We start from the raw sequence: 26675 nt of genomic DNA, 5'->3' as shown, positions 1-26675 counted from the left end.
CTTTTCCTTTCCTTTCCCTTTCCTTTCCTTTCCTTTCCTTTCCTTTCCTTCCTTTCCTTTCCTTTCCTTTCCCCTTTTTCCCTTCCCTACAGTCCAGTAATGCTGTGTAGCAGGGTGGGCTCCACACCACATTTTATTTTTTGTCTCATAAGAGAAGGAGATCCCTCTCTAGAAGAATCAGAGTCATGGAATGAAGGAATAGCGAAGAATCTTTTCCTTCCAGCCCTGCCTGGCTCTCCATAGTTCCCGCAGAAGGGACAGGAGCTCTTGTTGCTACCAGCCAGAGCTGAAATCTCACACAACAAACATCTTGGCATGTTCTGGGCCCCGTTTTTCCCCTCCTAACAAGGGCTGGTTTTCTTGCAGCCCCGAGCAGAGGTTCTCCGAGCACATCAAGGATGAGAAGAACGCAGAGTTCCCGCAGAGGTTTATCCTGAAACGGGATGACACCAGCATGGATCGGGATGACAACCAGGTGAGGGGTGGCAGTGGGGCATCTGCAGCCTTTGGGAAAGTCACATGTCACTGGTCACAAGGACAACTCTAAATTCTCTCTTGGGTTTCCTGAAGTAACATTTAATAGAAGCTCCCACCCCACCCCAAGCAGCAGCATCTGAATTACATAAAAACTTTTCCAAATGTTATGGAAATGGATGAAGAATTGGTGTGGGTACTATGGGTGTACTTCTCCATACCCTAAAATCAGCCTGGGGTTAGGCCAGGCTTAAAGGTGGAGCCTTTTGCCAAGGTCTCTTTGGGGATAACCCTCAGCTGAGTGTTGCTTTCCCCTCTCTCTTCCCAAGGCTTGCAGCCAGTCATGCCCATCCCCAGGGATCTCGGGGTCTTGTAGCTCCCATCTTTATAGAAACATGGAATGGTTTGAGATGGAAAACACCTTAAAGCTCATCCAGTTCCATCCCTGCCATGGACAGGGACACCTTCCACTATCCCAGGTTGCTCCAAGCCCCATCCAACCTGTACTTGGACTCTTCCAGGGTGTCAGGGGCAGCCACAGCTTCTCTGGGCACCCTGTGCTACGGCCTCCCCACCCTCACAGGGATGAATTTTTTTTCCCATCTAAACCCAGAATCACATCACCCCAGTGCTGTCCTGTGCTGTGGGATTTGTTTCCTGGATTTAACTCAGTGTGAGAAGCTGATCATTGCAGTCAATCCCAGTTTGTGGTGGCACTCAGGGATGTGGCTGCACACAGAATCCACAAGGGAGCAGGAGCTTTGGCACATACTCCAAATATAAAATAAAATACCTTTAGCTTTTCCCCCTGGATGATTGATGGTGATATTCCTGATCTCTGGCCCAGGCAGAGCTCAAGCAGGGTGGTTGTGCTTGGGAACATCCAGAGATGAACATCCTGGCACCTCTGGGATGTCCATCCCTGGACTCAGGTGTCCCGAAGGTCGGTCCAAAGGTAGAGGTTGGATCACTGTGTCCAGACACCACATAATCCACATCCTACCCAAAACTCCCAGCAGCTGACTGCTCCCGCTGGCAACTGCTGACCCCTGAGCTGTGTTTGTCCCTTCAGATCAGACTCCCCTTGCAGGATGGGAGAAGGAGCAAATCCATAGAAGAGCGAGAGGAGGAATATCAGCGGGTCAGGGAGCGGATATTTGCACGAGAGGTAAGTTTGGATCACTCACCTGCCAGGATCCTCCTGGAGCTTTGGGGCAGAAGGTGGCCTTGAATGTGCCAAGAGGTCAGATCTTGTCGATGCTTTTTCTACCAATCTCCCAGAATTTTGGGGATGTGCCAGTGAATTCCAGCTCCCAACAAAGATGTCTGGGATAGTGGGGTGGAGAACCCACACCTGTACCTCGAATCTGCTCCTTCCCTAAAATTTCAGGGAGGAATGGATGCAGTCCTGTTCCTTGCTGCACAAAAGATTATAAGCTTATGCAGTGGCATTTTTTGAGTGATCAGAAAACCATTTCCTGCCCCAAAGGGAGCAACAGCTGCATCTCCCAGTTTCTTCCCAGTGCTGCAGCTTCCACCTTCTGACCCAGCAGTGCAGGGCTCTACCTTTCCAGGAGAAATTTAAGCCTTTCTAAGAGGATTTTGGGCATTCCCAGGAGGAATTTGGGCCTTCCTAGGAGGAATTTGGGCCTTCCTAGAAGGAATTGAGCATTCCTAGGAGGAATTTGGGCCTTCCTAGGAGGAATTTGAGCATTCCCAGGAGGAATTGGGCAGGGTGTTTATTGTCTGTCCCATGAAGTGTCCAGCTTGGTTATTGCTTCCTGCAATCCCTGCTCAGTGGAGGAGGGAGCTGAGGACTCAGATCTGAGAGATCTCAGGGATCAGGAAAGGGCCTGGATGGAGATCCACAGGGAGCTGGTGTGCAGGGGGCTCAACACCACACCTCAACACACTCTGTGTCCCAGCCCCACCCTTTGGAACCCCCTGGGTTTGTTCTTTCAGAGTTATTAAGTGTCTCTTTTCTTTCCTCCCCATCTCCGTGTTCCTGCTCCCAGTCTGGCCAGAACGGATACCTCACAGACAGCAGGTGAGTGCTGCCCTGCAGCCCCCGGGGTCTTCAAAGCCCTGCATGACTCTAAAATTGTGCTTTTCCCTCCTCAGACTCTCTCAGACAGCTTTGCTTGTAGCTCTCACAGACAGGCAGATTTGTAGGGATCTCTGTGTGATTTATTTTGTGCCCTGTCCTGCTGAATCCCCCCATGCACAGTTGCTCATGGAGTTACTGAAGGTGTTTCCTTTGCAACATCAATTTCATGACCTTTTTTGGCTGATTCTTCAATTAAAAAGGAGGGTGGGAAGGGCGGGGAGGAATTCCAGCAGTTTTCAAACCATTCCACCTCTTGTTCCCCAAAGGGATAGGAAATCCCTGCCCTTACAGCACCAGGATAACATTAGGATCAGGCAGGGTTGTCCCTAATCCCTGATTATCAAGGCTGGATGACTTAATGGTGACAGTGAAGTGTCTCAGGCTCCATCTCAGCCACAGGAGCTGCTGAGGGCGCTGGGAACACGTTTGAGCAGCATTTTCTCATTAAGCAGTTTTCCCATGGATGAAAGGCTTGGAGCGAGGCCGATGAGTCACCCGGCACAGCCCCGGCTGCCGAGGTGTGGGGGCAAAGAACGGGATGAAAAGGGACAGAGCCTCATCCCTGCTGGCTCTGCTCTCCCAGCCAAAGCTCTAGAGATGGGGCATCTCTGTGTGGGACAGGACAGGAGGATCTGAGCCAGGCAGGAGCAGCTTTGTCCCTCTCCTTGGCCCATCAGCTGCCTCACCAGGCTGTCCTGGAAAACACAGTGTCCTCAGCACAGTCACAGGGGCTGTGTCCTGGGGTCTGCCTGTGTCAGGGCTCTTCAGGACAGCAAGGACAGTTCTCAGATCCGTGAGATTGGAGTAAAACTCCCCCAGAATGGAGCAAAAACCCCGCTGATGATGTGGCTGCAGTTCTGGGAGCTGAGCTGCAGCCAGGGCTGTGCCAAGAGCTTCCCTGGCTGTGGTGCCCAGGCCCTGAGGAACTCGGTTACTCTGCTTTGCGGTTCTCCTGGATGAGAGGGGGAAGAGAGCCTCAGGACCATTTTGAGCCCTCTAGGGACATAACCATTGTTCTGCTTTCCAAGAGATGCATTTCTGGCTCTCACATGCTCCCAGCATCCCAGGACATCACCTCAGGGAGTTCCTTCCAGGCCTCTTTTTTCTGAGCCACACTCAGCTGCTCCTCCTCACCATCCCTCCCCAGGGAAAGCCTGGGTACCCACTCCCAACTGTGCTGATGGGCCAGGCTCACTGCCTGGGGTGATGTGCTGATATCCCTGAGCTGGTCTGGGCTAGGGGAAGGTGGTCAGTGAGGGCACAGTTCTGGGCTGGTGATAGCCCAGAATCCTGGAATGGTTTGGGTTGCAAGGGACTTTAAAACTCATCCCTTTCCACCTCCCTGCCTTGAGCAGAGACACCTTCCACTATCCCAGATTGCTCCAACCCAGCCTTGGACATTTCCAAGGGATGGGGCAGCCACAACTTTGGGTGAACAGACCTGGGTGGGCAGAAATCCTCAGCAGGGCTGGAGTGGGAGGTGGTCTCCAAGATCTCCATTAGCCTTGTCTCCAGACCTTTAAAAGCCCCCTGTTCTGAGATGGGGAGGTCTTCAGCACAGGAGCTTTTGCTGACCCTGTTGGGGTCTCTTTCCCTGCCAAAGGGCACCTGGCAGATGGGTTTTGGGCTAAAGAACTGGAGCTTTTCCCCTGCCAAAGGGCACCTGCCAGACAAATTCTGGACTAAAGAACTGGAGCTTTTTACCTACCAAAGGGCACCTGCCAGACAAATTCTGGACTAAAGAACTGGAACTTTTTCCCTACCAAAGGGCACCTGGCAGACAGATTTTGGGCTAAAGAACTGGCAGTCTTTCCCTGCCAAAGGGCACCTGGTTAAAAGATTTTGTGCTAAAAAACTGGAGTTCTTTGCCTGCCAAAGGGCACCTGGTTAAAAGATTCCCAGGCTGGGGAAGGGGCCAGGAGCTGGCTGTCACCACAGTGGCTGGGTCAGCACAAAAAGCTGCTGTGCCTCAGGGAGGTTTTTGCTGTCAGACTCTCCCAAAAGTGTCCCAAACCCAGCTGCTGACTGTCCCCACCACCCTGCACTGGCTGTACTGGTGCAGCACCAGCAGCTCTGCCACTGTCCCTTCCCTGGACCCCAGTTTGACTCCTCTGATCCCTGCAGGGGCAACCGGGACAGACACGAAAGAAGGACACTCACACTGTCCAGTTGTTAGACAAGGAGGAGGTTTATTTTGGGGTTTGGGTTTAAATAGGGACTTTGACTAGCAATTGGGGGACAACATTGACACCTCTCTGACCCCACTGGTCAAGCTAGAAGTCCATCAATTCATCCTTCCCACAAGAAGGAACGCATAATTTACAAAACATCATTCCTCGTTTATGAAACTCCAGCACAGAAATGCAAAACACCAGAAAGCTGAAAAATCAGGGCGACAGGAGCCCAGTTTGACTCCTCTGATCCCTGCAGGGGCAACCAGGACGGGACACGAAAGAAGGACACTCACACTGTCCAGTTGTGAGACAAGAAAGGAGGTTTATTTTGGGTTTTGGGTTTAAATAGGGTTTGGACTTTGACTAGTGATTGGGGGATGAGGTTGACACCTCTCTGACCCCACTGGTCAAGCTAGAAGTCCATCAATTTATCCTTTCCACAAGAAGGAACGCATAATTTACAAAACACCATTCCTTGTTTATGTTACAATGCCTGAAAAACTCCAGCACAGAAACGTAAAACACCAGAAATCTGAAAAATCAGGGCGACAGGAGCCCAGTTTGACTCCTCTGATCCCCACAGGGGCAACCGGGAGGGGCTGAGCCGGGCCTCGGGCAGCCGCCAGAGCAGCACCGAGAGCGAGATCAAATCCCTGGAGCCGCGGCCCTGGAGCAGCACGGACTCGGACGGCTCCATCCGCAACCTGCGGCCGCCCGTCACCAAAGCCAGCAGCTTCAGTGGCATCTCCATCCTCACCCGGGGGGACAGCATCGGGAGCAGCAAGGGCAGCACTGCCAGCAGGACGTCACGGGCAGGTACGGTGCTGCTTTCCAGCCAGGAGGGAAAGGGCGTCTCACTGGCAGGTTGTGGGTTGAAGAACTGGAGTTCTTTCCCTGCCGCAAGTTTTGGGCTGCAGATGGATTTTGAGCTAAAGAATTGGAGCTTTTTTCCTACCAAAGGGTGCTTGGTAGAAAGATTTGGGCTAAGAACTGGAGTTTTTTCCCTGCCAAAGGGCACTTAGTACAAAGATTTTGGGCTAAAGAACTGGAGCTCTTTGCCTGCCAAAGGGCACCTGGCAGATGGGTTTTAGGCTAAAGAACTGGAGTTTTTTCCCTGCCAAAGGGCACTTAGTACAAAGATTTTGGGCTAAAGAACTGCAGCTCCTTCCTTGCCAAAGGACACCTGGTAAAAAGATTTTGGGCTAAAGAACTGGAGCTTTTTTCCTTCCAAAGGGCACTTGGTAGAAGGATTTTGTGTTAAAGAATTGGAGCTTTTTCCCTACCAAAGGACACCTTGTAAAAAGATTTTGGGCTAAAGAACTGGAGTTCTTTCCCTACCAAAGGGCACCTGGCAGACAAATTTTGGGTTGAAGAACTGGAGTTCTTTCCCTGCAACAAGTTTTGGGCTAAAGAATTGGAGCTTTTTTCCTACCAAAAAGCACTTGGTAGAAGGCACTTGGGCTAAAGAACTGGAGCTCCCTCCTTGCCAAAGGACACCTGGTAAAAGGATTTTGGGCTGAAGAACTGGAGCTCTTTCCCTGCCAAAGGGCACCTGGCAGATGGGTTTTAGGCTAAAGAACTGGAGCTTTTCCCCTGCCAAAGGGCACTTAGTACAAAGATTTTGGGCTAAAGAACTGGAGCTCCTTCCTTGCCAAAGGACACCTGGCAGACAAATTCTGGGCTAAAGAACTGGAGTTTTTTCCTTGCCAAAGGGCACCTGACAGACAGGTTTTGAGATAAAGAACTGGAGCTCTTTCCCTGCCAAAGGACACTTGATAGAAAGATTTTGGGCTAAAGAACTGGAGCTCTTTGCCTGCCCAAGGGCACCTGGCAGATTTTGAGCTAAAGAACTGGAGCTTGTGATGCTCTGGTTAAAACAGGACGTGGGTGACACCAGGATCTTGGTGTCCTGCCATGGATGTGCCACTTGGTTCATCACCCACTTTTTCAGAACTCACCATCACCTCTCCCATCCCTTCAGCAGAGTTACCTGGGGCAAAGGACAGGGTTTGCTCCCAGCCCCTGCAGTCAAACTCCCAGTTTGTGTTGTTTTTTCTCTCCTCTGCTGTGCCCCAAGTGGTGTCATTCCCTTCTGCTCCCAAAATCTCTCCCAGCCCTCAGGATCCACAGGATGAACCTCCTGGCACTGTGTCTTGCTTTCCAAGGAGGAGGGCCAGGAAAAGTGTCACCCCTTAGTCTCATCAGACATGCAGTTACCTTGTCAAGGACTCTGTAATTGTCATCTGCCCACGATGTTCTTCTCTCTCAGTGATTCACTGAACTCCTCCTGAACTTAAACTTCAGGCTTGAGCTCCAGAGCTGCTGGGAGCCAAGGGGAATTTGGCTGAAGCCAAAAAGAATTAGGATCCTAAGTGCTTCTGCTGCTTCAGCTCAGCCTTTTCTTCTCCATCCAGGCACCACAGAGCACAGGGGATGTTCCCCTGGGGTGTCACAGGTGGCCTGTTCTGGCAGCAGCTTCCCAAGGGATGTGTGTGCTGGGTGGGCACATCCAGGACACCTCCCCTCAGTCAGGGAGGAGCAGAATCCTTTCATTTCAACCAGCTGCTTGGTTCAAACACCTGAAAGGTGTTTGTGGAGGAGGCAGCCCAGGTTTTGCTCCCATTTAATACCTGGGGCAGCTGAGGGGTAGCTGCTGGTGGCTGTGTGGTGTCAGTGAGCAAAACCTGGTGTTAGCCCACTGTCCTCTGTTCCCACTGGTCAGCAGCAGGTCCCAAACCCTTGAGGACCATCATTTTTGTGAGCAGGAGAGCCAGATTGGTGCTTGTAGGCAATAACAAGAATCCTTTCAGCACCCAGCCTGACACCACACCTTCATCTCCCAGTTTAGAGGTGCCCACGGTGCCTCCCAGGATCCCGTTCCCATCCCCAGCCCTGTGCTCGCTCTGGGAGCTGCAGCCACCTCCAGGACTGATTCATGGAGTGCTGGGAGCACTTGAAGATCTGTCCCAGCCTGTGCTGAGCAGAGTGAGAGAGAAGCTGCTTTTTGGCTCTTCCTGTAATTTTCCCTCCAGGTCCCCCCTGGGATCAGAACAGTTGCTTTCCAGGCTTTATGTAATGGCAAGTGATTAGAAACATCTTGGGAGAAAGGGGAAAAAAAATGCAAAGGAATTGTCACTTGAGGGGAAAAAAACACCAAGCCCACCTTCTTCCATATCCTCATGTTTATTCCATGGGGGTGGAAGTGCTTGGGACTCAGGGACTCTTTTTTTCCCATCCAGTCCTTGAGCAGCTGGCAGTGGAATATTCCCTCCTTTGCAGCATGTGGCTGCTGTCAGAGCTCCTCAGCAGAATCCCTGGAGATCTGCTGTGGAAATGTGGGAGATCAGAGGCAGAATTGGTTAAACAGCAGCTACTGGGCATTGAGCAATAGTTGCACAACCCTTTTATTTCTGGAAGTAAGACCAGAATACTGAGGAGACACTTCCCAGCTGGGTGCCAGCAGTGTGGATCTTGCTCTTTCCCAGCTTTTTCTGCCATGGGAAGGGATTGCTTTCAACCTGCCATCTCCCAGCCTTTTTTCCTGGGAGAAAAGGGGCTCTGTGAGGCTGTGGAATGGGATCCTGCCATTCCCTCTGTTCCAGGCAGGTCATGACAGTGTTTGTGTCCAGGTGAGGCTGTGCCCAGACCTGAGCTGAGACTGGGAACACCTCTCCAGCTCCTTTCCACAGACTCTCATGATCCTGAGCTGACACAGCTGTACCTGGCAGCTCCCTGGTTTTGGGATCCCTGGTGAAGAGCCTCCACCTGGCAGGTGCTGCTGTTGGCAGCCAGATTCCTCTTCCCTGTGAGTGGGGCAGAGGAGATCCTGGGATCGGCTTTAAAGTTCAGAGCCAGGAGCTGCAGAGAGATTTGGGGACCAGTGGGCTGGAACTGGAGCCAGGAGCTGCAGAGGGATTTGGGGACCACCAGGCAGAGGTCAGGAGCTGCAGAGGGATTTGGGGATCACCAGGCAGAGGTCAGGAGCTGCAGAGGGATTTGGGGACCACCAGGCAGAGGTCAGGAGCTGCAGAGGGATTTGGGGACCACTGGGCTGGAACTGGAGCCAGGAGATGCTGAGGAATTTGGGGACCACTAGGCAGGACAGTGTGTGCACCTGGCCATGGAGAGGAGGGAGGTACAACCCCCTGCAATGTCAGCACCTCGCTTTGCTTCAAGCAGAAACAAAACTGTGCCTTTTTATCCTCATGGAAGCTCCAGTGGTGACAGTATCCCCTCTGTGCCCTCCCCTTTTCTCCTGCATCCATGCCTCCATGCTTCTCTCTGTTGCAGGTTTGGTGCTAGGTGCCCCTGAGGCCTGCAGCCAGTCCCCATCCTCGCAGCCCAGCCGTGGCCTCCTGCCCTGCACGGCCCCACAGCCGCCCCCACAGCCGCCCCCACAGGCCCCCGGCCTCCCCCCAGCCCAGCAGCAGCCGGCCATGAGCAGCCCCATGATGTCCCAGGTGAGTCCCACAGGGTGCACAGGTAGGGGGGAAGGGAGGGCCAGAGGAATCCCGGGGTGCTCTGGGTTTACATCGGGGTTTGAGGGGTCCCCACACTCACTGTCCCACTGGGCTTTGCTGTGCCTGGGTGATTCTGTGGGATATCCCACCTTGCCAGCTCTGCTGGGCCAGCAGCCCTCCTGGAAAAGGGTCTGTAGCCCTTGGATAAGTGGCAAACTGGAACCAGTTCCCCTCAGGACCATCCCGAATGGGTGTTGGATTTGAGGTCCCCAGGATGGGTCTTCTGAAGTCCTGGAGCAAATCTGGGTGTATTCTCCAGACCATCCATCCCTGAGTTAAAGCCAAGGGATGTTTCATGTCCCACACTGTTTCCAGGGCTGGAACCCTCCAGGAGGCACCGATGGGTGACATTCCTGTGTCCTTGTTCTGCTCCTGGGGCTGTGACCAACCACAGCCCAGTCCCATCCTGCTGCAGGAGGGGGAACAATCCCAGCATAGGGTTTAGGGGAGCAAATTCATGTGGTGTGGGGGTATCCATGGCACCTTCCTGTCCTCCATTGGTGCTGGATCTCAGCCTGCTCCATAAGGATCCTTTAGCATCATCTTGGACTCACTCTACAGCAAAGAGCTACTGGAGTTACACTGGAAGGGTTCAAGATGCAGCAGGGCAGGGAGGTTGCTGGATAATCATACCAAGGCTCCCTTTCCCTTAAAAAGTTGGACAAGGTGTTCTTCTGAGGTCCCCAGGTCCCAACCTGGGCTGTTCCATGATTCTCAGTGTTTTCACTAGACTGGACTGAGAGGAGGGAAGAACCTCCTGGAAAAGCTTTTACTGCAGGCAACAGGAGCAGCTCCTTGCTGGCTGTTCCCAGCTGTAGGAGAGGAGGGAGCTGGTAATTCTTGGGCCCTGGAGTGACTCCAGGGTTGTAGGTCTGTTTGTGGAGCCTCAAGGAATGAGCTGTCTCCCTGGAGTGTCTGTCTGGAGCTGGAATAGCAGAGTTCCTGGGTGGGATCTCATGCAGGATCACTGGATTGTGCTGAGATTTCAGTTTGTATCTTCTGCTGTCTCATCCAAGGGTTTAGATCCTGGAAAAACTGATTTCAGGTGTTTGACTGTTGGTGAAGGCTCTGGAAATGCACCATCCCTGTGCCCATGTCCCTTCTATGTCACCAAAGATCAAATCAAAGGATCAAACCCCCCCATCCAGCACTGACCATCACTGGGTCGGTGCCCAAAGCACGGTGTGTGGGTTTTAGTGAGGGGTTGTCATAAAGCAGCTGCTCCAGGTGACAAAGTAACAGTCCCTGTGGAAGGTGAGTGTACAGGAATGGCCAAGGAACGCTGTAGGGAACACTGGAAATAGGAGAGACACAAGGGTTGTGCTGGGAGACGTGGCTCTCCTGCTGCTGCTGGCCCTGGTGAACTGGTGTCACTCTTCCTGCCAGGCAAGAGCTGCTTTGGGGCAGGTCACTCCTCCCCAGCTCCGCAGAGCCTCCGGCTGGGCTGTGTCTGATGGGATGGATGATGCCCTGGAATGGTTTCTGTGCTTCCCAACCCCTGCAACGCCCCTCTGTGTTTGCAGTTGGCTCACTTGACTAACCTTGTTGTTCCTTCTTTTTCTCCTTCCTTCCTTTCCTTCCTTTTCCCTTCCTTTCCCTTCCTTTTCCTTCCTTTTCCTTCCTTTTCCTTCCTTTTCCTTCCTTTTCCTTCCTTTTCCTTCCTTTTCCTTCCTTACCTTCCTTGCCCTCCTTGCCTTTTCCTTCCCTCCCTCCTTCCCTTCCCCTCCCAATCTCTCTCCATTCCCTTCTCTGCTGGTCGTAGCCGGTCCCGGCGCTGCAGCCTGTTCCGTACTCTCCAAGCTCCTGCCCCCAAGTCCTCTTGCCAGTCTCTCCACCCCAGCAGTACAACCTGGTATAAACCCCAGTTCCTCTTCTGCACTGTCTGTTGTGCTCTGTGCTGTGTTTGTGTTGTGTGAGCTTGTGCTGATCAGGTATGTCCCGGACACTGACCCCCTGGGGTTGGGATTCACGGAGCTCTGCAATGCCTGAGGCCACGGGACCAGCACTGCTGGACTGGTGGTCTTGGGAAAAGCCTGGGAAGAGCAAATTTTAAGCCCAGAGCTCCTCAGCAATGCTTGTGGGGTCTGGGGGCCGTAGCTGCCCTGTGGGCTCAGCTAAGCCCCTGTGTTGTCTCCACGGGGGTCTTTTGGGAATGCTGTCCCCCATGGGATGTGGCTGCTGGGCTGGAGTCACCCCTGCCTGGCTGGGACCCCACGTGTCCCCAACATCTGCTCAGCATTCGGCCCCCTCAGCTCGCATGTCCCCCTGTCCTGCTCTGGGTCTGTGGCTCATGTCTGGGGGCCTTTTGGGGGGAGCTTCTCCCAGAGCAGGGAGAAGGGGTCTGCATTTACCAGCAGAGCTGTGTCCTACCTGCTCTTGTCCCACGTGCCGTCCTCCTCCATCCTTCCCCTTATCCCCCTCCAGGCCGACGAGCTCAGCAGCCCCTTCGGGCAGATCAGCCTCAGCCGACAGGGCTCCACGGAGGCCCCGGATCCTTCCTCGGCGATGTTCCAGTCATCCCTCATCTCCCAGCACCCTCAGCAGACAGGATTCATCATGGCAACCCCTGGGCAGCCCATTCCCACCTCCAGCTACTCCGCCTCGGGGCACACGGCCCCCACTCAGCAGGTGCTGCAGCCCCAGGGCTACATTCAGCCTCCCCAGCAAGTAAGGACACGAGGGGACATCCCCAGAGCTGGCAGGCCAGGGGCTGCTGGGGAACGGGTCCCTCTTTTTCTGCTGCTAGTTGGTGATGGATTCATCCACAGGGGGCCAGGCTCTGGGTCTCACTCTCCCATTAGGCACAGGATGATCCCCGTGTCCCTCTGAGCCCACGAGGCTCTTTCCTGGGACCCCCTGGGCCACTCCTGGCTCTCAGCAGTGGGGGAGGGACAGTGGCCGGACTCAGGGCTGACACCTCTAAGCTCTCTTTGGGGTCCTGCAGGGCTTTATGACCTCTAGGACTGTCCCCTGAGCTGTGAGGAGAGTTGTTCCTACTGTGCTCTTGCACTACTGTGCTGGGAAAGGCTTGGAGGAGGAGGCTGGGAGGCGCGGGAAGGGGCTGCGGTTCCCCGAGGAGCCATCAGCTGGCCAGAGCCAAAGCCCTGGGTGGTTCCCTTCGGCAGAAGCCAGGCCAGGTGAGAGAGAAAACTGGTCCTGGGGGACCAGCTTTCTTGGTCCTGCTCCCTCCTGTGTCCTCACCACTGTTGTTTTCTTGCCCCTGATAGATTCAGGTTTCTTACTACCCCCCCGGGCAGTACCCGAACTCCAGCCAGCAATACCGACCCCTCAGTCACCCAGTGGCCTACAGCTCCCAGCGCCCGCAGCAGCTCCCCCAGCAGTCCCAGCAGCCAGGTAAGAGGGTGTTAAAGGTTGAAAGGAGCAGCTTTCCCTCTCCTGCTGCTTTTGTTGGCTCCAAAGATCTCCCATGTGCTGTCTGGTTGCTCTTCCCCATCTCCCACTCTTTGCTGGACCTGCTCCTTAGCTGGGAAGTTGGGATGCCTCTATCTGTTGTGTCCTTCCCCTCCCTCTCCTCTGAGCTTGCTGGGGGAGGGAATGAGGTGGATTTAAGCCTCACTAAGGGGCTGCCAGGAGAATTTAAAGCCAGGATTTTCCCTTGGGTGTGTTTACATCTGCTCCAAGGGAAGCCCTTTCCCCACTCTTTAGCAGGAGGTGGGGGCAGAGGCAGGATTTATTTCCCTAAATCTGGGGCTGTTTCCTGTGTCCAACTGAGAAGCTGCTCCATTGACACCCTGTTCTGGCAGGTTTACAGCCAATGATGTCCAACCAGCAGCAAACATACCAAGGTGTGGTGGGGGTGCAGCAGGCGCAGCCCCCCGGGCTCCTCAACAGCCAGAGGAACAACATGGGGGGCCAGATGCAGAGCGTGATGGGGGTGCAGCAGGCACAGCCCCCCGGGATCCTCAGCAGCCAGAGGAGTGGGATGGGGAACCAGATGCAAGGTCTGATGGTCCAGTACACGCCACTGCCTTCATACCAGGTGGGCATCTGCTGCTCCCCAGGGTGGGGTGCTGGGAGGGGGCCCTGGCTGGGCAGGATGTGCCCTGTGCCTCAGGGATGGAGCCCAAGGTGGAGATTTGCTCACAGGGCAATGCCTGGCAGCTTGGGGAGGGCATATCCATGTGGGGATCTGTGGGATACATCTGGAGCAGGAGGATCCCTGGGAGGGGCTACCTGTGCCTGGGTGAGGTTGCTCTGGGCTGTAAGAAAAAACCACGAATCTCTTCACCCTGCTGGTGTCTCCTTGGGCCAGTTCTCTCTCCTCTGTTACCTGTTACCTGCTGCTTTCCTCCCTGCCCAGGTTCCCATGGCCAGTGAGTCCCAGAACGTGGTCCAGCAGCCCTTCCAGCAGCCGGTGCTTGTGCCAGCCAGCCAGTCTGTGCAGGGGGGGCTCCAGGCTGGAGGGGTCCCCATCTACTACAGTGTCATCCCCACTGCCCAGCAGAATGGCACCAGGTAAAGCTCTGGCCTACCTGAGGGAGAAAGGGATGCTGTGCCCACAGTGGGGGTTTTGGGGGTGTCTTGTCAAGGCCAGGAGTCAGCCTTGATGATTCTTGTGGGTCCTTTCCAACTCGGGAGATTCCATGATTCTGTTTGGTGGTTCCATGGTGATCTTGCTGTGAGAGTGGAGCACCTGCCCCTGGGGCTGGAGGTGGGTGGGTTCCACAGGTGCTGCTCCTCCCTGAGCTTGTCTATTCCTGGCTCCCTTGGTCAGGGCTTCCTGGCCACCAGCATGTCAAGCTCCTGCGTGCCCAGCCCTCTCCAGAGGCTCCTGTGTGTTCAGCCATCCCAGTAAAGAGGGAACTGGGAATAACCTGTGCAGGTGCTCTTGCTCCCCATCCCCATCCTCACCTGAGCCCTCTCTGCTCCACAGCCCATCCGTGGGGTTCCTGCAGCCTCCTGGCTCTGAGCAGTACCAGATGCCACAGTCCCCAGCACCCTGCAGCCCTCCCCAGATGCAGCAGCAGTATTCAGGTACGAGGGGCCACGGGCAGGGCTGGCCTCCACTCCATAGGTGGGATCAGCCTTTGGATCACGGGCTGCAGAGCTGCCACTTCACAGCCAAGTCTGGCAGCTTCTGTGCAAGGAGATTCCTTAGTCTGGGAATGATCAGGACGTGGCACTGGCTCGTGCCTGGCATCTCCCTGCCCTGGTGGGCAGTGGGGTGGAGGGAGCTGGGTGGGCTGTGGATTGCTGAGAGTGGGAAGAACTGCAGATGGGGAGGCTCTGGATTCCTGCTGCCTGTCAGAGTGAGCTGGGAACTGGTGAGATGGTGCAGAAGCTGAACTGGGATGATGGAGGTCTGGACCTGGTGAGCTGCAGGATCTGAGCCAGGATGCTGGAGTTCTGTACCTGGATTCGTGCTTGGAGCCTTTGCCTGGAGTTCTGTGGAGATGCTCAGAGCGGTCACTGAGCTGCCATCCACCAGCTTGGCCCCTGTGCTCCCATTTCTCCTGGATTAAACATCATCACTCCCAGGCATAACCTTTGCTATTAGAGAGGAATCCCCAGAGGGTCTTGGTGGGGTTTTACCAGCCTGAGAAAGTCATGAGTGGCAGAGGAGAGAGTCCAGAGTGGGATTGTGCGGAAGGGTGTGCAGTGGCAGGGACAGGCAGGTGCTCTGTGTCCCACAGCAGCAGAGCCTGGGCCATACACGCCTGTGTCTGTCCCCAGGGGTGTCCCCGTCAGGCCCTGGTGTGGTGGTGATGCAGCTGAATGTCCCCAACGGCCCCCAGGCACCCCAAAACCCCCCCGTGGTGCAGTGGAGCCACTGTAAGTACTACAGCCTGGAGCAGCGGGGGCAGAAGCCAGGAGACCTCTACAACCCCGACACCAGTGCTCAGGTACTGGGAGGACTGGGAGGGATGGGGAGGGGGCAGCTCAGCCTTTGGGGTGGGCTGGGTGATGGGTGGGGGGTCACCCCACGGGGTCAGGGTGGGTGTGGGAGCAGTCACAAGCACTGGGGGTGTCTGACACTGTCCCTCCCCCAGGCCAGCACCCAGCTGAACAGCCCCATCACGTCCCCCACCCAGTCCCCGACGCCGTCGCCCGTCACCAACCTCAACAGTGTGTGCACGGGGCTGAGCCCCCTCCCCGTCCTCACACAGTTCCCCCGGCCCATGGGCCCAGCACAAGGTAAGGGGAAGGCGTGTGGGGACAGCCCAGGGCTGGGAATGCTGTGGGGTTTTCCTGGGATCCCCACAAACTCCTCACCTCCTCGTGCAGGTGATGGGAGGTACTCGCTGCTGGGCCAACCTCTGCAGTACAACCTGTCCCTGTGTCCCCCGCCACTGCTCCACAACCAGCCCAGCTACACAGGACACCAGGTACAGCCGGGCCCTGCGTCCCCTCCCTGGCCCCTCTGCGGCCACCATGAAGCCACAGTGTCCCCTGAGGTGACACAGTGCCCTTGTTCTCCTTCAAGGGGCAGACTGGAATGAAGCACGGAAACCGGAGCAAGAGACAGGCCCTAAAGTCAGCGTCCACTGACCTGGGGACAAGTGACGTAGGCAAGTGACCCCCTCCAGCCCCTTTGCCCTCTGATGTCCCCACAAACAGATTTTGGAGACTCCAGGTGCCATCCCTGCCCACACCAGCATCCCACAGAACCCCATGCTGGTTTTGGAGAATGGTTCCTGCCAGTGCCTCCTCCCCACACCCACAAACACCCCCCAGCCCAGGTGAGTCCAGCCTGGGGGTGCAGCAGATCCAGCCCCAGCCCACTGTGCCCTGAGGGAGGTGGGTGAACAGGGAGTAAAACCTCTGAGGAGGACTCCTGGATGCTATTCCTGCTTCTCAGAGGGTGGAAATGTAGGAGCGAGTGGAGCTGGCAGAACTGGGATTTTATTCCTCTTTATCAGCAGAAAGTGAGTGTCCAGACTTTGAGATCTCATTCCCACCACTGCTTTCCCAAGTCACTCTTCCCACTTATGCCTCCCTTTCCCATGGGACCCGCAGCTTCAGAGCCTCATCTTTGAGATTTGGGATCTCCCAGGGTGGCTGAGAGGGCTGAGAGTTCCAGTGAATCACTTCTCTCCACCCATGTCCAGGATCTCTCCACTGGGTCCTTGGCAAGGGTGGGACCCACAGCTTGGATGGAGCAGCCCTCACTGACCCTCTGGAGGCCTCAGGCTTGTCCCCCTCGTCACCTGAGTGCCACCACCAGCAGCTGGTTGCAGGGGCCCTTTAAGAGCTGCCTACCCCCCTCCTGCCCCTGGCATGGTCCCTACGTGCCACGTTAATATTAGCAAAGAATCCCTCCAGCAGCTCTGCTAAGCCCAGAGCCAGGGCTGGAGCCAGGAGCTGCAGAGGGATTCGGGTACCACAGGGCAGGGCAGAGGTCAGAGCCAGGAGCTGCAGAGGCATTTGGGTACCACAGGGCAAGGGCTGGAGCTGGGAGCTGCAGAGGGATAGGGGGCCATGGGGCAGGGATAGGGGAGAGCCAGGGGCTGCAGAGGGATTTGGGGCCATGGGGCAGATGGAGCTGGGAGCTGCAGAGGGACTGGGGGGCCATTGGATAGGGACAAAGGCTGGAGCCAGGAGCTGCAGAAGGATTTGGGGGCTACAGGGCAGGGATAGGAGAGAGAGCCAGGAGCTGCAGAGATATTTGGGTACCACAGGGCAAGGGCTGGAGCTGGGAGCTGCAGAGGGATTTGGGGGCTACAGGGCAGGGATAGGGGAGAGCCAGGGACTGCAGAGGCATTTGGGTACCACAGGGCAGGTGGAGCTGGGAGCTGCACAGGGATTGGGGGGCCACTGGGTAGGGACAAAGGCTGGAGCCAGGAGCTGCAGAGGGATTTGAGGGCTACAGGGCAGGGATAGGGGAGAGGCAGGGGCTGCAAAGGGATTTGGGGCCATGGGGCAAGGATAGGGGAGAGCCAGGAGCTGCAGAGGGATTTGGGCACCACAGGGCAGGTGGAGCTGGGAGCTGCAGAAGGATTGGAGGGCCATTGAGTAGGGACAAAGGCCGGAGCCAGGAGCTGCAGAAGGATTTGGGGGCTACAGGGCAGGGATAGGGGAGAGCCAGGAGCTGCAGAGGCATTTGGGTACCACGGGGCAAGTGCTGGAGCTGGGAGCTGAGAGGGATATAGGGCCACAGGGCAGGGATAGGGGAGAGCCAGGGGCTGCAGAGGGATTGGGGGGCCACAGGGCAGGTGGAGCTGGGAGCTGCAGAGAGACTGGGGGGCCATTAGGTAGGGACAAAGGCCGGAGCCAGGAGCTGCAGAAGGATTTGGGGGCTACAGGGCAGGGATAGGAGAGAGAGCCAGGAGCTGCAGAGGAATTTGGGTACCTAAGGGCAAGGGCTGGAGCTGGGAGCTGCAGAGGGATTGGGGGGCCACTGAGCAGGGATAGGGGAGAACCAGGAGCTGCAGGGGGATTTGAAGACCACTGGGCTGGAACTGGAGCCAGAAGCTGCAGAGATATTTGGGTACCATCAGACAGGACACACCCAGTGCCACCATCCTCCATATGGGTGCAGCCATTCTCCCTCCCAGGATCAGGGTGGGAGCATGGGATTGGCTCCCAGTCCTGGTTCCTGAGGTTTGGGGTAAGAAAACAGGGCAGAGCCTCTGGGAAAGCCTGAACTACCCAGATATCCAAAGAACACCAGGAGAACTTGGTCTCCCTGTAGCCATGGGACACTGGGAAATAACCCACGTTTCCTCCTGTGGCAAAACCAGCACTGTGGGCACAGGGAGGGATTGGGATGGGGCATTCCAGGGAGCACCTAGGGATGTTTTAGAGGGGAAGTGACTGACTTAAAATAATAAATTCCTGCTGTGGGAGCAGCTTGGCACTGCAGGGTATTCTTGGGCCCAGGAGAGGTGGATGCTCCACCCCGGAGCACCAAGACCTGGCCGGTGACACTCGTCTCCTTTCCCTGCAGTGCTGGGCCGGGTGCTGGAGGTGACGGACCTTCCCGAGGGCATCACACGGACAGAGGCCGACAAGCTCTTCACCCAGCTCGCCATGGCCGGTGCCAAAATCCAGTGGCTCAAAGAGACTCAGGGGCGCCGCGGGGACGGAGGCGGCGGCGGGGACAACAGCGGGACTCCGGAGAACGGCAGGCACAGTGACCTCGCTGCCTTATACACCATCGTGGCCGTGTTCCCCAGCCCGCTGGCTGCCCAGAACGCCTCCCTCCGCCTCAACAACTCCCTCAGCCGCTTCAAGCTGCGCGTGGCCAAAAAGAACTACGACCTGCGGGTGCTGGAGCGGGCGAGCTCCCAGTAGGGCTCCCCTGGGGCACCGGGCACTCCCCTGGGCCTCTTCTCCTCCCGCCCTCCCTTCCTCTCGCCCTCCTTCCTTGATATATTTATATGAACATAATTAAGAGACAAGAAGTTGATTTTTGTTGTTTTTTTTTAATTATTATTTTTTTGGAGTGACGCCCGTGCCCGCCCCCCCTCCCCTGTGTCTATGGTTTTGTTTAAGCACTGTGTTGGACCGCACATACAGGTGTTGATTGGTATGTTCACTGCACATTTTATTTAATCGGATTATTATTTTGCGGGGTGGGGGGAGAATTTTTTGGTTTTATTTTATTTTGGGGGGTTGTTTTTAAATAAAAAAAAAAAAAAAGGAAAATTGTCCATCACTTGAACATAACTTGAAATTCTCTGCCAGTGCCAGGGCTGGTGGCTCTGTGCTGCTTCAGTGGGGTGAGGGGACAGCAGAAGGGACACTGGCAAGGGGGACAATCCTGCCCAGTCCTGCCCCCAAGCTTGGCATATCCCCACTGTGCCAAAGTGGGGATCCCAGGCTGGGATCAGAGCATTTGGATTGGTGTTGGACCCCTGACAGATGTTCACGGCCTCTTCTCCCAGCTGCCAGCCCCTCCAGCTGTGGAATTCCAGAGCAGGAATTCCAGAGCCCCAGCTGTGTGCCCTGCCAGGAAACATCATATTCCTGCTGGCTGCAGCACCACCTGGAGCTGGCAGGCGCAGGTGGGACAGGATTTGGGGTGGCACAGCCAGAGCCTCTGGCAGTAGCAGGATGCTCCCAACCTTCCTGAGCAGGTGCAGCTGGACAGGTAAGAGCTGCCAGGAAGGGGGGGCTCCAACCCCAGGGTTGTGCCAACACCACCCACAGCCAGGCAGGGACCTGAGGGACCCCTGGGTGCCCTGACCCTGGCCACAGGCAGCAGTGGGATCCCAGCAGAGCCTGGACCAGCAGGATTTGGTGTCAGAGGGTGTGAGGCAGCCACTCCACCCCATGACAGACCCCAGTGCAGCCCCTCTGCCCCCAGAACCCCCAGCAGCCTCCAATGCACAACCACAGGAGACACTGGAGCCTTTGGTGTGCCCAGCTCCAGGAACCCTCAGCGTGCCCAATTCCTGGAGCTCTCGCTGTTCCCGGTTCCTTCTTTGTCCCAGGCCAGGCTTGGGGCGGGTGGGGGGGGCCTGGCACGCCCAGCAACCCACCAACGCAAATAGCCGGTGGCTCCTCCGCCCGCTCCCTCCCGGCGCACGCTGGGGCTCCAATTTCCCGGCGTCAGCCCCGCCACCGCTCAGCTGTTGTCCCCCTGTGTCCTGTCACTCCGCTCGCCACCGGACCGGGGCGGCTGCCGGCCCTCCCCGCACGGAGGGCTGGGGGCTCTGCGGCCAACGGGGCACCGGCTGCCCTTTGGGGGCTTCTTCAGAGCAGGTCGAGATCTCCAAGCACAGGGTAAGTGCCCCCTTTGCTGTGGCTGTGCCCACCCTGGGCTCCCCCGGCTGCTGCAGGGCCTTGGGGTGCCCCATTCCTCACCCCAGAGCTCCCCGTTCCCATTGCTGCTTCCTGATGGTTTTCCTGGCTGGTTTCCACGGGGGCTGGATATCACCAAAATTAGTGAGGGTTGTGTGGAAGTGCAGGGAGGGCTGTCAAAGGTGGCACTGGGATGGTTTGGGGGATGCAGGAGCAGATCCTGCCCCTGTGGCAGCCTAAAGCCGGGTGATGTGTGGCCCTTGTGCCCATCTGAGGGTGGCACCATCTGCAGTTTCACGGGGAGATGGAGATGTCCAGGCTAAGGTGGGCAGGTGCAGACAGCCCAGGGGCGGCTCACAGCACTTGGCACCGTGTGCCCGAGTCAGAGGATGTGCCACACTCTGGGCTGGGCACTGACCTCCTCCAGCCTGGCCCTGGGGATCTCCGGGACAAAACCGGCCCTGGGGATCTCTGAGACAAAACCAGCCCTGGGGATCTCCGGGACAAAACCGGCCCTGGGGATCTCTGAGACAAAACCAGCCCTGGGGATCTCTGGGACAAAACCAGCCCTGGGGATCTCTGAGACAAAACCTGCCTGGGGATCTCTGAAACAAAACCAGCCCTGGGGATCTCTGAGACAAAACCTGCCTGGGGATCTCTGGGACAAAACCAGCCCTGGGGATCTCTGGGACAAAACCAGCCCTGGCCGGGTCAGGGGCTGCAGGATGGGAGTGACCCCGAATTTCCCCTGGCAGAATCAGCCTTTTCCAGGACAATCCCAGCCAGGGGCTGCTGGATGGGCAAGGGAAGGGGAGGCACTGCCCACCCAACCCTGCAGGGTCTGACCACTTCAGTCCCTGCTGGGCTCCTGCAGCTGGAACTGCCCCAGCCAACACCATCTCTGTCTCTTCCCCTTGCAGCATGACAGAGAAAGAAGTGCCAGAGCCACCAGCTTCACCTGCTTCAGGTGGGAAACCCAAGAGCCGGGTAAGTGGGTGCCCACAGGGCAGTTTGGGTGGGTGGGGGAAAAGCCCCTTCTCTTATCATCATCATCATCCTGCCACAGCCCCAGGAGGCTTTGGGAGGCCTGGGGGGCCTTTGGGCCCCTGATCCAGCCGGGTGTTGGGTGGGCATTTCCCTGGAGTGTCCACATGCATGAGGTGCTCAGGAACCACAGCTTCCTCTTTTGTGGGCACTCCACAGGACTGGGAGGAGGGATCTTCAGAGCATTTCTGGAGTCTCCTCCTGCTTGTGGAGGGGGTCTCTGGGGCAAGGAGCCGGGCACAGGGTCTCTGCTCTCCTGCCTCCCCCACACACCATCCACATCCTCTCCTGCCCAGCAGCTGCAGAAGCTGAAGCAACTTTTCCAGCGGAAACCCAAGGAGGAGCCGGCGCCGGAGCCACAGCCCAACGGGGAGCTGGTCAGCCCCTCGGGGGGACCCATCTACTACATTTATGAGGATGATGAAGAGGAGGAAGAGGAGGAGGAGCCCGAGCCCCCTCCCGAACCCGAAAAACTTGTTAATGACAAACCTCACAAGTTCAAAGATCATTACTTCAAAAAGCCCAAATTCTGTGACGTTTGTGCCCGGATGATCGTCCGTGAGTCCTGAGGGGGCTGGGGGGCCATGGGAAGGGCTGGGGGGCCATGGGCAGGGCTGGGGGCCACGGGCAGGGCTGGGGGCCATGGGCAGGGCTGGGGGGCCATGGGCAGGGCTGGGGGCCACGGGCAGGGCTGGGGCTGGGGGCCAGGGCTGGGGCTGGGGGCCATGGGCAGGGCTGGGGGCCACGGGCAGGGCTGGGGGCCACGGGCAGGGCTGGGGCTGGGGGCCATGGGCAGGGCTGGGGCTGGGGGACATGGGCAGGGCTGGGGGCCACGGGCAGGGCTGGGGCTGGGGGCCAGGGCTGGGGCTGGGGGCCAGGGCTGCCCAGGGCTCTGTCCCGGCCGTTTCACAGCTGCAGTGTCACATTCCCTCTCCTTTCCACCCCCCCTCTCCACTGCCAGTCAACAACAAATTTGGCCTGAGGTGCAAGAACTGCAAAACCAACATCCACCACCACTGCCAGTCCTACGTGGAGATGCAGCGTTGCTTCGGCAAGATCGTGAGTGCCACCCCCTCACCTCCAGCCCCCAGGTCCAGGGCACCCCGGGAGTGTCCCCCCACGGGCAGGACACAAGTGCCACCACCCCTGTCATTTCCTAGCTCTGAGGGGGACCCCGGTATCCCCCTCTGGGGGTCCCCTCAGCTCTGACAGGTGGGTTTGGGGGGTGGCTGATGCTCTGACTCCTTCTCTCTCCTCTCAGCCTCCCGGGTTCCGCAGAGCCTACAGCTCTCCCCTCTACAGCGACCAGCAGTACGCCGGCACCAAGGACCAGCTCGGTAAGTCCCCTTGGTGTCCCCACCTGATATATTCCCTCTCCTGCCCTCCTCCTGGGGGCTTTAGCCAGCTCAGTTATTAGGAGGATTTGGAGAGAATTATACTAAGGATGAGGTGAGATATCTCAGAAGAGGCCCTTTCCCTAGGACATTTGTCCCAGGCGTTTATTCTTCGAGTTTCCAGGGGGGAAAGAGGCAGAACAAAGGAAGGAGAGACAATTTATAAATTTATATCCTCCCAGCTCGGAGGAGAGACAGCTGGACCACAGGCAATGGGGTCAGAGAAGGAAGTAAGGGTCACTCTGAGTGGTCAGGGAATCCAGGGGGTCAGGAGGGAGAAACCATTTCCCTAGAGAATTACAACACCCACCCCTCGTGTCCCACCCCTGATCCCCCCTCACCATTCCCCTGTCCCCACAGCAAACAGGAGCGACCCCGTGTTCGAGACTCTGCGGACCGGAGTCATCATGGCCAACAAGGAGCGCAAAAAAGGCCAGGACGACAAGAAAAATGTGAGTGTGGGGTCGGGCTCTCACCAAATTCCTGCCGGTGCGGTTCCAGCACCCCAATAACCCCCTGCTCTGCACCCTCTGAGAGGTGTCTCTGCCTTCCAGCCCTTGGCTGCGATGATGGACGAGGAGCCAGAGGCCACGAAGCCGGTGGGGAGCAAAGCTGAGGGTGGTGAGCGCGGGGCCGAGGGTTGGGGGGCTGAGCCCAGGGGACAGGGAGCCCATGGGGGGGGTTTGCCCTGCAGAAAGAGGGTCTCCAGTTCTATGGGGCTCTCATTGCATCTCCACATTGGCTGAGGAGACCCTCGAGAGGCGCCACCAGGAGAGGTGTGACCCCTCCTCCCGTTCCCAGGTGCCTCTGAAGGGGACAAGAAGGCTGAGAAGAGCCCAACAGACGACAAGGTACCCCCTCATCCTCGCCCTGCACCCCAAAGGCTTGAGCAGAGCCTGTGGGATCTCCCTGCTGGGATCCTCAGGCCTGTCTGCAGCCTGTGGGATCTCCCTGCTGGGATCCTCAGGGCTGGCTGCAGCCTGTGGGATTACAAACCCCAAACTGTGTCCCCTCAGAGCAAGAAGCCGCAGCCAGGGGGGTTCCTGCAGTCTCATTATTTCGTGGCACTTTATCGCTTCAAAGCCCTGGAGAAGGACGACCTGGACTTCCCGTGAGTTCCCAGCCTTGTCCTGGGCTCTTTCCCAAGGCTTTCAGGGTTTGGATTGATGTGGTTCTGTGGATTTCTCAAGGCTGAGCTGCTCTGTGCAGGACCAGCCTGTCCCTGAGCCCAGGGGCTGCATGTGTCCTGTGCTGGAGGAGCCCATTCTGAAGGAAAAGAGATTTTCCTTGGGGTCTCCCATGGCTGGGGGTCCTGCCCCTCCTCAGAGATCCCTTCCTTCCCTTCCAGACCGGGGGAGAAGATCACGGTGGTCGATGACTCCAATGAGGAGTGGTGGCGGGTAAGGGAGAGCTCGGCTGGGAATGGGGGCACCCAAACCTTCTATCAACCCCCAGCCTGGCAGGGCGGGGATTGAGACCCCCAGATCGGCTCCAATCCCCCCTTGCACTCCCCCACTTCCTCCTTCCAGGGGAAGATCGGTGAGAAAATCGGGTATTTCCCCCCCAATTTCATCATCCGGGTGCGGGCAGGAGAGCGGGTGCACAAAGTGACGCGTTCCTTCGTGGGCAACCGGGAGATCGGGCAGATCACGCTCAAGAAGGATCAGGTGAGATGGGATCCTCCTACCCCATCACCATCCAGACCCCCCTCCAAGCCCCCCATCTCTGTATTCCATAACCAACATCATCATCCCTCCAGTTCCCACCTCCCCCAGCCCCTTGGATGAGACCTGGGGGTTCCCCCTGCTCTGGGGGTTCCCCTGCTCTGGGGGTTCCCCCTGCTCTGGGGGTGGTTCCCCCTGCTCTGGGGATGTTCCCCCTGCTCTGGGGGGTTCCCCTGCTCTGGTGGGGTTCCCCCTGCTCTGGGGAGGGGGGGTTCCCCCTGCTCTGGGGGGTTTCCCTGTCTGGTGGGGTTCCCCCTGCTCTGGGAGGTTCCCCCTGGTCTAGGGGGCTCCCCCTGCTCTGGGGGGTTCCCCCTGCTCTGGTGGGGTTCCCCCTGCTCTGGTGGGGTTTCCTCTGCTCTGGGGGGTTTCCCCTGCTCTGGGGGGGGTTTTCCCCTGGTCTGGGAGGGGTTCCCCCTGCTCTGGGGGAGGGTCCCCTGCTCTGGGGGGGGTTTCCCCTGGTCTGGGAGGGGTTCCCCTGCTCTGGGGAGGTCCCGGGGGTCTCACCCGGTCCCCTCTCGCCCGCAGATCGTGGTGCAGAAGGGCGAGGAGGTGAACGGTTACGTCAAAGTCTTCACCGGCCGCAAAGTGGGGCTGTTCCCTGTGGACTTCCTGGAGGAGATCTGAGGGGGGCTGCGGGGGGGACCCCTGGGATGGGGGAGAGAGACCCCTGGGATGGGGCAGAGACCCCTGGGATGGGGCAGAGAGACTCTGGCTGCGGGGTGGGGATGGGGACAGGGACAGGGACGGAGAGAACGGCTGCAGGGCAGGGATGGGGACGGGGACACCCACGGGATGGGGACGGGGGACCCTCGGGATGGGGAATGGAAGGACCCCAGGATTGGGATGGGGGGCCCTGGCTGCGGGACAGGTATGGGGTCAGGGAAGGGCACCCCCAATCCTGCTGCCTGCAGCAATGGGGTCCCTGGGGGGTCCCTGGGGGACTTGTCCCCCCCAGGACCGGGGCAGGATGGGGTGCCCCAAGGGCTCTTCCCCCGTGGGAGGTTTTGGTGCCTCCAGAGACACTGGATACAAGCAGGGGGCACCCCCAGACCCCCTGTGGAGCCCCCCAGACCGAGTGGGGGGACACCGGGAGACGTGGGGAGGGTCGGGGGGGGTCCTGCCCCGCTGCTCCCGGGTTTTGGCAATACATGGCTGTGCCCACCCCGGCTCTCCAGTGTGGATTTTATGGGGAGGGGCACTCACTGGTCACTGCGGGGGTGTCGGTAGCCCCATTGTTGGGGGAAGGTGTCACTGGTCACTGTGACAGTGGCGGTGGCCCTCGATGGAGGGGTTGCTGGTCACTCTGGAGGTGCCGGTGGCCCCTGATGGACGGGGTGGGCCACTGGTCACTGTGGGGGTACCGGTGGTCCCATTGTTGGGGAAGGCGTCACTGGTCACTGTGAGAGTAGTGGCCCCATTGTGGGGGGGGCTTGTCACTGGTCACTGTGGGAGTGGCGGTGGCCCTCGATGGAGGGAGGGGTCACTGATCACTATGAGGGTGCCGGTGGCCCCATTGTTGGGGGAAGGTGTCACTGGTCACTGTGGGGGTGCCAGTAGCCCCCAATGGAGGGGGTGGGTCACTGGTCGCTGTGAGAGTGGCGGTGGCCCCTGATGGAGGGAGGGGTCACTGGTCACTGTGGAGGTGTTGGTGGCCCCATTGTTGGGGGAAGGTGTCACTGGTCACTGTGACAGTGGTGGTGGCCCCTGATAGAGGGGTCACTGGTCACTGAGGGGGTACCGGTGGCCCCATTGGGGGGGGGTTGTCACTGTGACAGTGGTGGTGGATCCCAAATGAGGGGGTGGGTCACTGGTCACTCTGGAGGTGCTGGTGGCCCCATTGTCATGGGAGGGGTTACTGGTCACTGAGGGGGTGCCGGTGGCCTCTGATGGAGGGAGGTGTCACTGGTCACTGAGGGGGTGCCGGTGGCCCCCAGCGGGGTCCCAGCCGGGCACGGGCAGTGGGAGGGGAGGGGGCGGACCCAGGACCCCCCCGGGGGGGCAGCGCTGGCGCGGGGCCCGGCGGGGCCCGAAAAGGGACGGCGGGCGACAGGTGACAGGCCGGGGACAGGACGAGACCTTGGAGCGCGGCGGGGGCGGGCGCCGGGCCAGGAACAGGTGCTCGGGCCCCGTGACGTCACGGCCCCGTGACGTCAGCGGTAACCACGGCGACGGGCGGGCGGGGTGGGCGTGGCCTGCGCGGTGGGTGTGGCCTGGTTTTCCCGGCTCCGCCACGAGGGGGCGCTGCCGACACGCCGCGCGGCGGCGCTCTATGCAAAATTATGCAAAAATATGCAAAAAATATGAAAATTAGGTGGGAAAACAGCGGCGCCCCCTGGCGGGCGGTTCTTGGGGCAGCCCCCCCACCCCGGTACCGGTACCGGGGACGGAATTGGGGGAAAAGGGGAATGGGGAGGGGGGGCCGTGAGGAGGGGTCCCCGTGTTTTTCCCCCCCCAACTCCATGTGGCTGCTGAGGGGGTTATGGGGGGTACAGGGAACCCCAGGGGGGAGAGAAAAGGAGGTGTGTGACCCC

The 26675-nt window shown here is 58.1% G+C and overlaps 2 protein-coding genes across 2 annotated transcripts in view; both read left to right on the top strand.

The window, feature by feature from the left end:
* Positions 1 to 18843, top strand: part of R3HDM2 (R3H domain containing 2) — a 41258-nt gene extending 22415 nt beyond the window's left edge. Inside the window, exons 9-24 of the mRNA XM_083880996.1 lie at positions 367 to 475; positions 1547 to 1642; positions 2490 to 2521; positions 5339 to 5571; positions 9046 to 9215; positions 11038 to 11127; positions 11700 to 11942; positions 12503 to 12629; positions 13040 to 13275; positions 13597 to 13751; positions 14170 to 14270; positions 14970 to 15139; positions 15287 to 15431; positions 15522 to 15622; positions 15721 to 15805; positions 18184 to 18843. Of these exons, the coding sequence (XP_083737122.1) occupies positions 367 to 475; positions 1547 to 1642; positions 2490 to 2521; positions 5339 to 5571; positions 9046 to 9215; positions 11038 to 11127; positions 11700 to 11942; positions 12503 to 12629; positions 13040 to 13275; positions 13597 to 13751; positions 14170 to 14270; positions 14970 to 15139; positions 15287 to 15431; positions 15522 to 15622; positions 15721 to 15805; positions 18184 to 18530 (2440 nt within the window). The 3' untranslated portion in view covers positions 18531 to 18843. The remainder of the gene's footprint in view (positions 1 to 366; positions 476 to 1546; positions 1643 to 2489; positions 2522 to 5338; positions 5572 to 9045; positions 9216 to 11037; positions 11128 to 11699; positions 11943 to 12502; positions 12630 to 13039; positions 13276 to 13596; positions 13752 to 14169; positions 14271 to 14969; positions 15140 to 15286; positions 15432 to 15521; positions 15623 to 15720; positions 15806 to 18183) is intronic.
* Positions 18844 to 19852: 1009 nt separating this feature from the next.
* On the top strand, positions 19853 to 25227 carry STAC3 (SH3 and cysteine rich domain 3). Its single transcript, XM_083881199.1, has 12 exons — positions 19853 to 19964; positions 20903 to 20969; positions 21326 to 21584; positions 21988 to 22085; positions 22288 to 22363; positions 22781 to 22872; positions 22975 to 23041; positions 23222 to 23271; positions 23437 to 23531; positions 23769 to 23820; positions 23950 to 24087; positions 24670 to 25227. Exons 2-12 carry the CDS (start codon positions 20904 to 20906, stop codon positions 24766 to 24768), a joined length of 1092 nt encoding a protein of 363 aa, XP_083737325.1. The 5' UTR covers positions 19853 to 19964; position 20903; the 3' UTR covers positions 24769 to 25227.
* Positions 25228 to 26675: the final 1448 nt, after the last annotated feature.

This window comes from Zosterops lateralis (genome assembly GCF_965231275.1).
Source record: "Zosterops lateralis genome assembly, chromosome: 32".
Taxonomy (NCBI): domain Eukaryota; kingdom Metazoa; phylum Chordata; class Aves; order Passeriformes; family Zosteropidae; genus Zosterops; species Zosterops lateralis.
This window is presented reverse-complemented; position numbering and strand designations above follow the sequence as displayed.